Source organism: Platalea leucorodia, assembly GCF_965183815.1.
Source record: "Platalea leucorodia genome assembly, chromosome: 6".
Classification (NCBI taxonomy): Eukaryota; Metazoa; Chordata; class Aves; order Pelecaniformes; family Threskiornithidae; genus Platalea; species Platalea leucorodia.
Window position 1 is genome coordinate 36,579,573 of NC_138828.1, and position 16,599 is coordinate 36,596,171.

The 16,599-nt window shown below is 44.2% G+C and overlaps 1 protein-coding gene across 1 annotated transcript; it reads right to left on the reverse strand.

Moving 5' to 3' along the window:
* Positions 1–4,529: 4,529 nt before the first annotated feature.
* SARAF (store-operated calcium entry associated regulatory factor) lies at positions 4,530–16,375 on the reverse strand. Its single transcript, XM_082314938.1, has 6 exons — positions 16,273–16,375; positions 15,627–15,802; positions 14,001–14,391; positions 10,796–10,904; positions 8,770–8,888; positions 4,530–8,249 (listed from the first exon to the last, which is right to left on the reverse strand). Exons 1-6 carry the CDS (start codon positions 16,352–16,354, stop codon positions 8,224–8,226), a joined length of 903 nt encoding a protein of 300 aa, XP_082171064.1. The 5' UTR covers positions 16,355–16,375; the 3' UTR covers positions 4,530–8,223.
* Positions 16,376–16,599: the final 224 nt, after the last annotated feature.

The following is a 16,599-nucleotide window of genomic DNA, read 5'->3' on the forward strand; positions in this document are numbered from 1 at the left end:
AGCCCCCTCTGGGACAGATGCAGTTGCCAGCTGAACTCAGTGGGCTTCAGCAGCAAGGCAAGTTGCTAGGGAAAAATAAGCTGAAAAAGCTTATTGCAGAAAAATAGCGAAGAAAAAGCAAAACGCAAACTCTGTTTCATGCTAATAAAAGATATTTCTTCTGCCTACCGCTCTCACCTGGCTTATAAAAGTAGCCTGCTATGGCAAGAAGAAGCTCCTGCAACATCCCTGTCTCGGGTGGAAATGCAGACTAGTGCACTGAGATTTTATTTGCTAAGATCTCTCAGGTTTGTTAAGATCTTATCTTCTGTAGGTCTAGGTGTTATGTGGCCGCTCTGATATAGCACACGCTGTAATGTAGCACAGACTACAGCTCCACCTCTTGAAACACAAATGAAGTATTTGATAATTGGCTTTTTGTTTATTTAGGATGTTCAGTAAAAATGGCGTAGTTGTCCGAAATGTTGACTATGCCTTTTCGCCTGATTTCAGTGGGAAATCAGGCCACTTACTGAGATGAAAGAATGTGGATTTTATTTCATCATCAAAATCTTAACATTAATGTTTCATGCACAAACTCTCCTGGAAGACAGGTAATAATGTTACCTGTCCGGGTCTGGCACTTTGAAACAATAACCCTTGTTTAGCAGTCTTGTCTGCAAAGTGTGAACGTGTCTGCATGCAGTAAGGGTAACTTCTTATTCAAGTCATTGGTCTAACAGAAATGCTGAATAAAGGGTTGCCAGCTATTGTAACTTTATTATTAAGTTTGGTCTACATTTAAATTTTCTGCTAAGAAGGTATATTGGGACAGGAATGCAAAATACCTGTGCTCTTCTCTCCTTCCACCTACGCCAGCAAAAGCTCTCGTGTAATTACAAGTATGCTGTTTGCAGAATTTCAGTAAACTATACTGGGAACAGCGCTTCTCAGATAGCATTACCCTTCTGTCCTCTGAGGCTGTGCCAGGAGACTCGTCCTAGCAGATAAGGATGTAAAAGCTGTCATACTGCCTCGGAAGAAAGCTCTGTCCGCCCCAGCACCCCAACTCTGACAGAGGCCATTAACACCTTCTGCTTCTGGACTTCAAGATCTAGGAATTTCTGAGCCAGAAGTCACATAATGGCTCAGTCACTGATGTGTTTACTTTCTGAGAAATCGCCTAATCCCTTCCACCTCATGTTTGCTTTTGGCCTGTACAATGTCCTGCGGTAAGGAGTTTCATAAACCAGAGGGCCTGTATTTTGAGGTGCACATTATCTCTGAGCTGGCGAGATTGTGAAAATGTATGGTTAAGCCATACATTTGCGAGGAGAGGAAGAGAACAGTGGGGATGGCCTGACCCGGCAGCTGAATGTACGTGGTGTCCTCATAAACCATGTGCAGACTGGGGGATACAGCGCCTTTAGTGTGCACGGAGCACAAGAACACCCTCCAGTACATCGGCTGGCTTCACCCGAGCATCCTACATCATTTTTCAAAGATCTCTGTTGCTGACCGTCCCTCGCCCTTGCTTCATTTGTCATTTCAGGGCATGAAACATTCCTGTAGCTCAGCTGTCTTCCCAGGCCTCTCCTGACATGCTGTCCAAAGGTCATCAAATACAATCATCTTCCCTCGCCCACAGCCTCTTGGCTTGGAGATCGGCCAAGCCGAGGCTGAGTGGTGGCACTCGTTGCTTCGCGAGGCCTCTCAGGTGCTTGAGCAAACAAAGACTGGAGAGGAGCAGATGCCTCGGTAGCGCGTTCAGGCTGGAAGCGCTCACCGGTTCCTGCCCGGGACTCCTTGCTCTCCCCTGCCCTTCTCGGGTCCAACGCTGTTGGAGACGGCGCACGTTGTGTTTCTCTCTCAGCTGCTGCAGAAAGTTCTGTTTCTCAGTTATGCCCAAAGCAGCTTTGCAATGTAAAACCCAAAAAATGTCCAAACCCTAATTTCTCTTTAGCAGCCGTGTCAGCTGAGCTAAAGGGAATGTATGAGTATCTTGGGTAAGACTGGATTACTTGGTTCAGGTGCGGTCTTCCTCTCATCACTTATGTTTGCACTGTTCCAGCTCTATACACATTCACTTAGTTGCAGCCTAATCCCCAGCTCCTTGTTACAAAGGAAACAAACCCTTCCACCTGTTATGAAAGAGAGCATGCAGAATTAACCGGCCAAGCTTGCCAAGAGAGAATCAAGCTGCACCGTGACCCAGGGGGCCTGGCCGGTTTTCTGGTAGTCGTGATGAGGACACGGGAGTTGCCCGCCTAAGGAAAGCAGCGCTTCCCTGCTGACAGTAGGTGTCAGCAGCACACGGCCATTGGTGCCGAACGGGATCTCCTGGGCTGGAAAGCAGAGACAGAAACGACTCTCTGAGCTGTTTCAGCCTACGTTGAGCTTGCTTTTGACCTCCATTTCAGAAACAGCACAGATCGGTTTGTTTCTGTCTGTGCTGCAACCACATGAATTTCTGCACTGATCTAACTTCACTTGTTACTGCTACCAATTCTTTGCAAGGTGTGTATCAAACTAGAAAGAGCCCCAGACAGGTCTGACTTCATTGAACACCAAACCTGTTACGGTTCTAAGTCTCCCACTCTTGCTGGAGTGCTGCAGAAAGCACTGGTGGTATTATTCAAATCCACAGCAATAATAAAGTACTCCTGCTCCCCCTGGAAAAAGAATGCTGGTAAAGCATTCCCAGCGTGAAGGTCAGCTCTGCAAAGTTGTTCCACCTCAACATTTTATCTACATTCATTACACCACTTCTTTCCTTTTTCCCCTGAACCGTAATTGTTCTCTGTCCATTACAGCAGATGTGATGCATTTACAGCTGCTAAATGACATGAAAACAACTGCAGGAGTTGACTGGGAGATGAATAACTCCCGTTACTCAGCAGCAGCAAAAGGTATTCTGGATTGGTGGCAATTCTAGTGCTGCCTCAATAAAAATACATCCCCACATGCTGAGTACAAGGGCACAGGAGGCCTGTAGAAGACGGCTTGCAGGGGCTATGATCTCAGGGCTATGATCTCAAGGCCAAGTCTCAGAGGATCCTGTAAAATGACATCCGAATACGGTTGTAGAGCAAAGACTGCGCAAGAATCTCAGTGCCAGGGAAGTCAAGGCAAATCCAGTAAACAAGCAAAAAATTCCGTGTGGTAACTCCAAGAACCTGGTCTCGAGGTAGATGGTGATTTGTCTCCACCAGACTTCCCAGTGGATATTTGGAAGACTGAATTGGGCTATGGCTGAGACAGTCCTCAGAGCAAAAGGTGTCAATACGTATCACTGACAATTGCCCTCAGGATTTCTTTAGGTACGCAGGATGAAATTTTCAAGCCCAGTAAAATAATCCTGATAGAACTGCTATTAGAGCTGCCTCGTGTTTCCTGCTGTGGTGTAAGAAGAGTGAGCAGGCAGGACGTATCAGGGCAAAGGCTCCACCTGCAAGCCTGGCTTTGGCCAGCGCAGGTGTAAACTTGCTACCCTCTGGCGGGCTGACCCTGGCTGGACACCAGGTGCCCACTGAAGCCACTCTATCACTCCCCCTCCTCAGCTGGACAGGGGAGAGGAAATATAACGAAAGGCTTGTGGGTTGAGATAAGGACAGTTTAATGAAAGAGGAAGCAAAGGCTGCACGTGAAAAAGCAAAAGGCAAACAAAAATATTTTATTCTGTACTCCCCATCAGCAGCGATGTCCAGCCACCCCCCAGGAAGCAGGGCCTCAGCACGTGTAGCGGTTGTTGCGGAGGACAAACACCGTAAAAACAACGAATGCCCCCCCCGTCCTACTCCTTTCTCCTAGCTTTTATTACTGAGCGGATATCATACGGTACGGAATATCCCTTTGGTCAGTCTGGCTCAGCTGTCCTGGCTACGCCCCCCTCCCAAGAGACAGCCTCGATGCTGCGCGAGCACCGCTCAGCAGCAGCCAAAACGCCGGTGTGTTCTCAACACCCTTCCAGCTATCAGTACAAAGCACAGCACTACGAGGGCTGCTACGGGGAAAATTAACTTCCTCTCAGCCAGACCCAACACATACCCTTTCCATTTCTGGCCTTCTCAGTTCATTCCAAGACACACCGCAGTGGGAAAGAAAGATGGATGCAGGGCCAAGTCCCCTTTCTTGTGCTTGGCATGAGCACTGTGGCGTTTTCAGGAGCATCTGGTATCTTTCAACCTACATCTACGGACAGGATTTGCAATGGCATGTCTGTGGAGCAGCTGAGCTAGCAGATCCTAGGCCAGCTTCCTGGTTACGCTAGTACCAGTCCTTGTCATTCCTAAGGTAGGATGGAGAGGATGTTTTCAGGTCCTCTCCATGCTGCCCGTTCACCAGTCCTTAATCTGCTCCAGTCACCAGCTGCTAATACCGTACCCTTGACAAAAATCCTTCTCTGACAGAAGGCTGAAAAAAGTGCTTTTCACGGCCTGCAAAGGTCAATTCACAGCCTGGCAGTTTGCTCCCTTGACTTCATCTCAATCTCCACCAGCCATTCCCAGCTCAACGTACTTTTTGCAAGTGCTCGTCACTTCCTTACTGAAGAAACATTGACACTCAGCAGGAACAGAGGGAACTGTAAGGCGGAAGACAGTGGGAGATAAGAAATACAGGCCACAAAGGGAGTCTGCTGGTTATTTTCATTAGCACTGGCAAAACACAGCTGCAATAGAAAAGGAGGTGTCAGAAAGTGAAAACTACTGTAGTGGGACATGATATCAGGAAAGCAAGAGATGGGCTACAAAGGAAGGTTTCAGCAAAGCATGCTGAGGGATAGGGAGCCTCTCCCAAGCAGCACTTCACCCTGAACTGCCCCAATAGGTACGGAAGGAGAACAAGGGACCTAACACTATGTTTCATTACACACAACATGAGGCAACAGCTTTGGCTGTTGGTACAGACTGCATCTCTCAGATTTTTATTTATTTATTTATTTTTGTGGGTTTAGTCTAACACACACCTTGCACCCAGATAAAAGAGCAAGTCGCATAGCATGACAGTCTGCGGAGCTAGCCAAGATCCGACCTGCAGGCTGAGTCACAAGACAGACTGGCATAGAGAAAGCTTATCTCTGTGCATCTTTTTTTCTTTCATCACATGCTTCAGGGGAAGTCAGCTGTAAAACCAGGAGTTTTGTTCCTGTAATGAGCTTTAGCTTGGTGTGAGGATGTAAGCCATGAGCAGAACTAGTCCCAGGTGCCAAATAGAACTGCAATTATCCTACAACAGCATTTAACAGTTTAAGCATTTACATATGCCTTGCAACTATGAAGTTGCTGTGAAGATGCTGCCAAAAGCCTGCCCAGGAGCAGAAGACAGACTAGGATCTTCCATATCAGATATTCAGGAAGGAAACTCGAGATCTCTCACAAGTACGAGCGCTAAGCTGCCTTCCACAAGTTCTTTTCTTTCAGGAGCCTCACCAACATCCTTGATCAAGGAAAATTTGATACTGGAATTTGCAGGCCTCCATTTAACCTTAACATTACTACTGCCAAGAAGTTGAACTGCCTCTAGCCATAAGCCATGTCTCTGTTCAGCAGCGACACATTCTCAGTGTAAGCAGCAGATCTGCCAGCTGCTACCCCAGGGCGGAGTTCTGCTATACCCACAACCGGGAACAGCAGTGGTGATCATAACTTCTTTTGCAAGGTTCAGCTCATCACCTTGTAAAACCAGAAACTCACCAACATAATCCAGCTTTTCTACAGACTCAGATATGAAACCTTGATTTACAAGAAATCCTTCATTTCATTACATGGTTCCGTATTTTGTTCTTGAAAATCCAATCAATCAATAAGATAACTCTATTCACAGTATTGTTTTATTTTGCTGAAACAAAATAGCTTACTAGCTCTGCATCTGGGAGTAAAGGCTGTTATTACACCAGCTGGGAAGCTAATAGTGAGACATAGCCAATCCTGAAAAACAAAAAAACAAACAAACAAACAAACAGACAGTGCCATCCCTGCAGGCCTCAATACAGTGCTTTAAAGACAAAAGTACCCCTTATTCACTTATTTCATTACTTTATCAAAGGGAAGGGCAAAAATATCCTACAAACAGATTCAGGAACTATGGTAATTCATCAGGTTTATGCATCAAAACACATTTCAAGCAGAAACTATAAATACAAATGAAAATGTTGTTTAAAACATAACACATTTGAGAGCAAACTTCAGCTTCAAACTACCTAAACAGTTAGCAAAAGTCATTTCATTGTTACGTAATTAGCTGGCAGAGTACTGACTGTGACAAGTTTCAACCTGAATACACTTACAAGTAAGTACAAACTCCACATTTAAAATATGTTATTTTGCTATATTTGTTCAAAAAGATTTATCATATACCTTTCCTCGTAAAAGGTAAAACTTTCTAATGGGCCAACATTAAGGTCTTTGCCATTTCCCTGCTTCCCAGGTTGACAGAGCAGGCTGTTAATGAAGATATTCCCCCCTAATCCTCAAGCAGCTCTGAGCAGCAGACCACTATTTTATCCTGAAGTTATTGATTTTATCACGATTTCCATGTCTTCAGCACAAACTCTACACTTTTTTGTTGCTTCTGTTGACATCTTGAAGATTTCTATGAGTTTGGGTTTTTTTTGTTGTTGTTGTTGCTTAAGCCAGGCACTGAATTCAGGCATTATCATTTGAGCCAATTATTTCTTGTACTCATGAATGGACACGGTTGCTTTTTGATGAGAAACACTGAAGTCACTTTCCTAGACTCACCATACCTGATAAATCTCCTTGTGGAGAAGCAGCTTGTATCAGCAAAACAGTGCTTTGCTTTTGCTGCAATAGTTTACATCAATTCCCAGACACAGTACTTCACAGTATTTTCACAAGGATGAAAGCTATGCTTCTCAGACTGCTGCCAGCATCGAAAACCTGTGCACACACACGCACACTTCTAAGCCGTGTTAGGATGGCCTCTGGAGCAGACCTGGTGGTCAAGCAGCCCATTTTTCAGTCTTCGCTTCTCCCCTCCCCCTGCCAGTCCTGAGAAATTTCTGAGTTTTTTTTCCAGCAATGCCTCTCCCAGGGCACAGTCAATCACACAAGAACTGTACGACACTTCTCAGAGCCTCAAAATATCGTTACAGAACAAAGCAAGGCCTCTCTGCTTCCCACTCTTTGACAGCACTTTGTTTTTAAAAAGTACATTTGGGAAAGTTTACATCCCATTAGACATTCATTTCCCTTTCTTTGCTTAGCCTCAAGGCCTTCTATGTTCTAGAGATACCACCAGCTTTGGATTAAGAGTGCTCCCTTCCCTTTTGCAATGAGCACCTTTGGTGTACTGTGTCCTGGACAGGTCATCTAGCAGGACAGACAAGGGCTGAGACGTAAGCCAGTTCACATCTGAAGTTTTCATAGCACTGCTAACATCCACTGCAAAAAGAAAAGTCTGGAGCCTCAGTGTGGGCAAAGTGTCTGTAGCCACCTGAATTTAAATTACGTCACTCTTCCAGAAGAGGGCCTGAATTAGAGAAGGACTGTCTTGTCTCATTTCCAGTTTTTTTTTTTTTCCATAATTTAGACACAAAATCCCCCAGGTTTGCACAGCCACTTGGATAAACCCTAAAACATGGAGTGTCCTCGAATCTGCGAATTTTGGTTCCGATAGAATCATAGCACAGATACAAACACTATATTGATGTTAGTGTCTCTCTCTAGTTTTGCTCTTTTCCACTAGCGATAAACCCCAACACCCGTCAAAATAGCTGATTGCACTTACAGTAATGTTCACATGAATTTTACAAAGACAAACAAGAGTAGCTTCAAAGAGCAGCCCCCCTTAGATATCAGGTAGATTACACACCAGGTCTTTCAGATGCTGGATCACCAAGAAAAAGAAAACCTCAGAAATTCTGGATTAAATGAAATTAAGCCCAGAACATGAGCTACTTGCTTTGAAAATCTGGTAGGGCTACCATTGCCATAATCCCTCAAGTACAGACAGATATATAGGCACTGTGACATCGTTCTTCTGAACTTGGATGAGTTTATTTTGTATCTTCTGAGAAGCTGTTGTTATGAAATAGTGGATGTTCCAGCACCTGTAATACCCTAAACAAGAGAGAGAGTCCACAGTTCCCCAAGGAAAGAGAGGAATTATTTGCCTAGTCCTTCACACCTCTTCTCATATCCACTTTTGAAGCCCACTGCTAATAAAGTGCTAGCACACAGGAAGATTTAGTTCAATCACTCAGATGTAATAATGTCAAAGATTTCATCTTCGTTTTGTGCCCCCAAAGCCTGTAAAAGAAAAAAAAAAAAAGTCAGGTGCACCACAGCCTTTCCACAGGGCTCTCCCCAGTTCTAGAAATGCTCAAGGTGGTAAGCGAGATGAGTTAAACATATTCACATAAAGCAGAACAGCAAACAACTGTTGAGCTGACTGGCCTGAAAAATGTCCTCCTCTTGCAGATTAGACAACCTGCTTTCTACAAAGAAATCATGTTTGCACATGTTTGCTAGAGAAGGGCATGTGTAGCGCACACCAAAGGGGAAAGCCTTAAACTAATGCACCCTGCAGGTGAAGACAAACCCAGTGCCGGTGGTACCATGCCCAGTGTAGGCCTGTGGGGAGTTTCATGCCCCACAATGCTGCCCTACTTTCATAGGAAACAGAAATAAGGGACACGGTTACATGCCCACCTGTACCAAGTGGGAAAATAAAAGAGAGAACGCTGGCTGAACCTCAACTCACATCTGTGTATTTTTGATAGGTCAAAGTCTCTCGAGCTTCAGGACATTAAAAGGTCTTTTGCCTTACCAGAAGCAGTTCTTGTTCCTGAACTGCTGCCTTGTGTGGAATTGCTTGACTGCCCATTCATTGGAGGCGCAGCTGTGGGATCCGTCCACATACCGTAATATGGGGAACGTGGCTGTGCTCTGATGAGTAGAAGGAAGGCTTCATTAGCGCCCTTATGAAAATTTAAGGAATTACCATTCCAAACAACAAGGGGACTGCATCTCCGAGGGAAAACTGTAAGCAGACAGTTGTTTCAAAGCTGGAAATCTCCCTATTTAATATAATTAACATATACATTGACAGCAAGGATATCCAGCATTGTCACAAGAACATCTGTAGATTTCCAAAAGGAATTTAAACCTTATTCTTCAGGATAAGGAATTTAACAACTTCAAATGAGGAGATTTCTCCCTCTGAAATTCTGTCAGACAAGAAAGTAGATTTGACATCTAAACCTTAAATGCATTTTGACAACACCTACATCTCAGCCACGTAAGACAAAAGAAAACATCCCTCTGTTCTGTTAACTATCTTGAAAAGGTTATAAGACTGACACATCATGACCTTTGACTCACTGATTTAAATTGCTTGTTTCTATGGATATGGAATTTCCTGCTGTTGAAATTTACAAATAGCTCGCTCTCACCCATGTTTTCAGGCACATCATTTCAAATGACTGAAAAAAAAAAAAAAATAATGGACCAAAGACTGTTTCAAGAGAAAAGAAGCCCAAGTTAGGAAGCTTGTTCATGTATTTGGACGTAAATATTCAGTTAGGCCTCTAATCTTGAACAATAAGAGGTGGCTACTGAAATGGGGGGTGGGGTGGGTGGAGTGGGGTGTGGAAATCAAAGGAACCTGTATGTAGATAATACACAAATACTGCTTAAACACAAGGGTCCTGTATTTAAGACTTAAGAAATATCAAGTCAATAAAACCTCTAAAACATTATACCTTTTAAGAATTCTTAGCAGGGTTAATGTAATAGAACAAGATATGACCTTTCAACCTCTAAAGCTCTATTCAAAGTGAATTTATAGACAATTTCTACCGTTGAGGACATCGCTGTCCCAGTTTCACCTTACTCGATCTCGACTCAAGATCAAGACTGCACACTAGACACTTTAGAAATTCTCTTACGTATCAAGGTTTTACTTCCTTAATAAACAGGCAATCCTGATAAGGCTTCTGTCATTACCACAAAACTTTACAATGGAGGAAGATGCTTTAACACACTCCTGTCCACATCATCTCTTACTCCCAAACTTTCAACATATAAAAACATATGTTGTTTTATTTAATCTGTTATATTACTGCATTCTTACAGGATTAGGATTGATACACATGCAGTTATTTGATAAATAGAGGAAACTGCTCAGGCTCTAAAGATTCCCTGCAGAAGCCACATATTTTCTCTAGTGAAACCTAAAATGGCAGCAATTGCTCCCTTTAAACTGTTTATTAAGATGCCCTTTAAATGTTTACAAGTATTTAGCAAATATGACCAGCAGATGTTTACTCCAGCACTGAAACTGCTTTTGAATGCTGTTTCTGTTATTTTTTTCCCCAAAATGCAACTTACATATGACATACAAATCCTTTGGAAAACGACACCTTTTGGATTTCCATACATGGGCTATTAGGAGACGGTAAATTAAAGGCTGTTTAATCTGACCACGCTGAGTATCACAGGAGAGCAGCTGCCATCCAGACGGACTTTAGGAAATGGTTTTATGCTTAATATTAATTATCTGTGTTTTAAGGCAGTCTGGAGATGGATGTTTAAATGCTCATTTTAAATTTGCAGGCCATCATGCCAGGTCAGAGTAATCAGCTAAAGCAGAATGAAATACCTCGGTCCTCCCAATTCTTCTTCCCCAGAAACGTGTCTCTGGAGGTATAAATTGCTGCTCAAAGTTGTTCTAGAGGTTAGGATTTTACAGCTTGAATGATACAGGCTTGAAAGCTTAGAAACAATGTAAACATAGTATATGGCATACCCCCTGAAAGCTTAAATACTTAAAATGTGATAGCATGCATATTTACCTGTGACTGCCAGCCAAGTAGCCCAGCAACCCTCCTGCTCCTAGTCCAGTCCAAAATCCTGGTCCTGAATTGGTTCCATGACTGGAATGAGTCCCAAAATTATGGCTGTCTTAAACAAAATGAAAATGGAAAACATCACTTAGCGGCACCTAATTCTCAGGCCAGCTGTGGCAACAAGACTCTCCCCTGTTACAGATAATGGAAAACTAGACCATGAACTCCTCCTGATTTCAGCAGATTCTTGATCAAGCTTAACTTGAAAGGCCTCACAGTTTGCAAAGCAGGAAAAAACATGAAAATGACCACTAAATAATGTAAAGAGCTTTATGTTAAAAAATTAGCTTCCACTCAATCTCACAGCCCTGATGCTCTCAAAACATGGCAAAAAGTCCCTGCCTGCAGATTCATAAACAGACAAGTTAGATTAGAGAAGGAAATGAAGACAAAGTAATCTGCTCAAGGTCACACAGCAGAAGCAGGAACAGAAATCAAGTACGTAAGACCAAAGACTGAACTAAACACTAGGACACACAGCTTCTAATCTCACTCAGAACAGCTGCGCAGTTTGAGTAACAGTGGCTTCTAATCTCACTCAAAACAGCTGCAGTTTGAGTAACAGTGGCTCAGTCTAATGGCTAACATTACTTTGTATTGTTTCTGGTAATTCTAGTCAGGTATTTGTTCTCAAAAAGACATGCTAACTGCAATCACATTGCAATGTTTTTTATTATGCATGAGTCACCAAGCTTGACAAATACCTTGATGAAACTGCAAGCGTATCAAGTGGGTTGTGGGGGGAGGAGAGTCACATTTCATGTGACCCACATAAGATGAAGTTCTGACTCAGAACCAAATGTCTTCCATTTAGAAATAAAAAGAGAAGATGCAAAACCAAAGTAAAATCATTTCCTGGTCTAAAGAAAAACAAGGATGCAAGAATAAGCTCAACCACAGGTTTAACACATAAGGAAGTGTAAAAGGCAAGGACTGGAGGTTAGAGTCTCCCTGAAATACACCCACCTAAACAAGTGGACCAGAGATTGTGTGTGTAAAAGTTATACAGGGCCTGGTTTGTCTTCAAGCTGGTGTGGATTGTTTGACGTCACAGAAGATTAAAAAAAAATATTTAAATAATCAGTTTAAGTCTATATTGGATTTGATATTGAATTTCATTTTTAATGCACTGGGAGAAAAACTCGTGTTGGGATGATATACCCATTAAACTATGCTGATTTAGAACAACAACAAAAAAATAGTACTTCATTTATTGTAAAAACAATGTTAATCAGGGAGATGAACCAACTCATTTGTTCAAAAGCACCATGGCTCAACACTGACTCAGAAAACTGAGTCATTTTCTGTTGAAATATCTAGAGTAAACGTTAAGGATCATGTCAAACCACTAACTGAGCAAAAGCAGAATTTAATTAAGATAGGCTAGCTAAACACGTTTCACAGGACACATTCTGCATGTTAAGGGGATTTTAAAATGAGGCAAATTAAATATTAACAGCAATAAGTGAATGACAGTGCTTTTCATTAACATCCAAATTTTCAAAGACTAATACATTTGTGGAACATATGGACACACGCACTGAAATGCGCTTTTGCTCCGCTGCCAAAATCTAAGGCAGATATTAAGTGCATGAAGTAGCATAACACTTAAGATTTTTAAGGTGGCCCTACATTTGACAGGTTTCCTCCTTACACTGTTTGAAATCTACAGAAAGCATTGACACTCGTTATTAAAAATGCCATAAATTAAGCCTTATATGGCTCCCAACACGCATTTTAACTGTTTCCATTTTCAGTATTAATCAAGAAAACATTTTCAAGGCCCTACCCTTGCTAGATTTCAGACTCCTGCAATGAAAAATGCATTAATGCAATTAATTGACAAGGAACAGGACAGAAGAAAAAAAATAATTAAGTAACCCTGCACTCTGTTTTGCCTGTGCCTGGTAGGACAGAGCCCTGTCTTAGGACCAGGACTTCTAGTAACTACCACAATAACGCCAGCAGCAAGTGGCATGGACACAAAGCTACTGATGCACACAGCATAGACAGGCTGTCTGAAGTCTGAAATAACTACATGGAAACCAATTTGCCAAGCCACTAGTAATACAGAAGCAGAACCCCTTTAATTTTCTGCTGCAGATACATCTGAAAGTTTCTGCTGCACATGCCCTGCACAAGGATATCCAAAAGAGTTATGCTGGCACCATCTGTTGGCCAAGTGCCTTGAGCAACCCTGGAAGAAAGCATTAACAAGCATTACTAAAATATAAGCTTTTCACTAAGCGAACTTAATCCTTGCTATTTATTTACTTGACAGAACCCCTTCTCTGCTGCACAAAAAAAGATGGAGATTATGCAACCTGTCAGAATGTAATTTGAGTTCCAGTGCTGTGAGCATTTCACATGTTCACAGGTTTAATGAGTTGGTCAGACACCAGATGAATAATGTCTATTTCCCCTAGACACCATGACCCTCTAAGGCAGCCTATTTATTAAGTGACAAAAGTCATCAGTTTTCTGGGAGAAGCAAAAGTGCACTTTTTCCTAGCAGCAGCCTTGTCACTACTTACACAACTTCCAGCTTCAGATGAAAGGCACTGCATGAGATTCAGGTGCTGCACCCCTAACGACAGTTCACAGACACTGTTCTCTGCTCTGGGAACCAAACCTTTCAGCCACTGGGACAACACTGAAGCACCTGTTAAACCGAGGGCTAGTACAGGATACTCGACTTACCAACCGTTTTGTGAGTGCAATCAAGGGCCAGCAGCCCAGCGGCTGAAAGACCCTTCTGCAAAGTTTCACAGCGCTTCTTTGGCATGAGTTTGTTTCTGCCTGCATGAGACTATCCTCTCTTCCAGGTTACTTATGAAAATTATCCTTCCCTGTCGCAATCCTCGTATTTCACAGAGTAAGAAAAGAATGCAGAGCACGGGGAGATGGATTGTCAAAGGTTCAAAAGGCAGCTTGCTGCACAGCCTGCCCTAAAAGCCTGAGGGAAACCAAGTTTCATTTTCACTTTCGAACAAAGAACAGAATGCAAAGCTGGCTGCAGGCTCTGCAGCTGATTCAGCAGAGTCACCTGCCAATATATTGGTTTTAAGTCTATCCTACCTACTCTCACTGCAGATAAGACAGCACAATCCTGCTTGCTCTTTTGAGTACTGTAAATGGCTTGCAGCCTTACCTGTGAAGCTGGACTTAAAGCCAGGAGGAGGAGGTGCCTGCTGACTCTGCCAGGAAGGCCTAGTGAATCCATCACTGTCACCAAAACTCTGCTGAGGCTGCTGGTTACCGAGGAAGAGCTTGTATACTCCAAAAGCAAGAGCCAGGAGAACAATGATAACAATGGCTCCAGCACCAGAATCAGAAGGACCCTTCCTTGACTGATAATAGCCAGAGCCAAAGCTTCCAGAGTTCTTCACTTTCCTTTCACCTTCCTCAGTCAGCTCTAGCCTGAACAGCAAACTACAGGAGCCTCTTAAGATGTAGGGATCATCCGGATAATCGTAGCCCTCACAGCTCACTTCAATCTGTCCAAAACGGTAGGTATTTTCCAAGTCTGCTTTGCACTGCCACTGAAAAAATAAACAAAATACAAAGTAAAACCACCTGCTCCAGAGATGAAAATACCTGTCTGCTTCCCCAAATACGCTCTGAAATAAAGCTGTAATTGCTAACAAATCATCTCAAAGGCCACAGGGTAAGAAATTTCTGAGCACTCTTATTTTGAAAAGGACTAAGAACTTGAAATTAACTAAGAATGTTTTTTAAAATCCTAGAAGTTAAAAAAAATCAGACCTTTCGGAACACAGAAGTGTTACAACGCTGGAAGATTTTGTTTTTCTTCACGGAACAGGTTTTTCAAGTATCCCTTCTTTAGGTATAGGAATACTTCTGAAAATAACTGTGCAACAGTTACTTAATAAAAATGCCTGTCCTATGTAAACTGGATGGCAGCTACAAAAACATAATACGGAAACCTGAAATCCAGTGCACCTGATTCCATTTATGAACACAGAGAAATCAAAAGAAGTTGGGACAGACATCATTAGGCATTCACATGCAACACTTAACAATCAGATTGCAATTCTGCTGTTGAATACATGCAGATTCCTCAGTCTCACATTTCCTTGAAGTATCTGAACTTAGGTATCACCTCTTACTGCAAGTGACACATATTTGGGGGGAGAAGCAGTTTCTAAATTATTAATTCAGGACAGCAGTACCAACTGCCAATTCAAATTTGACTGTACTTTTACAACACTGTATCAGTTTTAACAATTATCTTCAGCCTTGATTCCTGGTTAATCTACTGGTAGAAGCCAAGGTAACAAAACAGAAATACATGACCATTTACTGGCTAGTACTGACATACTAACATGCAAGAGGAAGTCACGTAAGTCTGAAATTTAGTTTTTAAAAGCTAGAGCTGAAGGGATGCAAATATTTATAGCCCCTTCTACTCTAAAAAATTGGACATCCACGCAGCAATACCAAAGCAAGAGCATGCTCAAGGGTTCACAAGAGTTGGATTTTATAAACTCGAGCAACATTTTAATTAGAACCAATGAAGGTTTGCTATGCAGTGTTTTTACATTACAGTCTTTAGGAATATTTCAAAGATATACCTACAGTAGTTCTAGAAAATCCAAATGCAAAAGTATTTAGGTTAAGCTTTAGCTGTCAAAGGTCCTCTAACAAGAAGCAAACCGAACTGACACCCTAGCCTGTTTCTCTTTTCTCCTTCAGAAGTTACCAAGTCCAGGGGAAGATGATTTCATGAAACGTTTAACAAGTTTTAAAGAGTTACCTGTACATCATAGCCATCCCAGCCTTTGTTGTAACACTGAACAACCTCAGGGACACGGGAACATCCAGCAGTGCCTCCCGTACACTGTAACTGTGGGACTGCAGCTGTCCGGCGGGACGTCGTGTACTGACCTCTGCGGAGAGTGAGCGCCTGCACCTCCCTCAGCAGGACCCTCCCTGAAACAGGCAGCACAAAGGTCAGCGCTGGCCCAGGCGCGCTCCCCGGAGCCACAGGGGCCTCCTTTCAGGAGAAGGCTGACAACACAAAGGACAAAACAGCGTGCTTCCTCAAGAGGCGAAGCTCTAAGAAGCATCGGACGCGCAGAGGGGTGCGCGGCGGAGCTCCCCATTCCCTTCGGAGGGGGCTCTGGGCTCCTCCTCTCAGAGCGCACAGCCACCACGGGCGGCGCAGCGGGATTATTACTGCGGCACGGGCCGACGTAAGGGCAGGCCGAACCAAAAAGCCGCGCTGGCGCAGGCCCCCTCCCCCGTACCGGGCCGCCGCTGACCCAGCAGCGCTGCGCGGCGCTCGGGCCCGAGAAGCCGCCGCGCCCCCGCTCCGCCTCGCCGCAACGGCGACGGAGGGGCTCGAGGCCCCTTCAGCCGGGAGGGCCTGGCAGGGACGTGCCCAGCCCCGCGCATCTCACCCGGCTGGTCCCAGCCCCGCGCGGGGCCGGCGGCAGCGCAGAGGAGGAGCAGGAAGGACGCAGCCGCCGCCGCAGCCGCCATGACGGCCCCGAGGTGAGTCTTCCCCGGGCACGGCGCCTCTCATTGGCCGACCCCACCGGAAGCGGGCGGGGCCCGACGAGGGGCATGCGCCCTGAAGCCCCGCCCCAGTCGCCATCAGGGCCAATGGGCGGCGAGGGCGCGGCGCGCCGCGGGCGGGCCCCTTGCTTCGAGCGGCGGCGCGGCAGCTTCGCGCGCGGCGGGGAGGGGGCGGAGCCGGCGCCGTGGGCCCTTCGCGCGGGCACCAC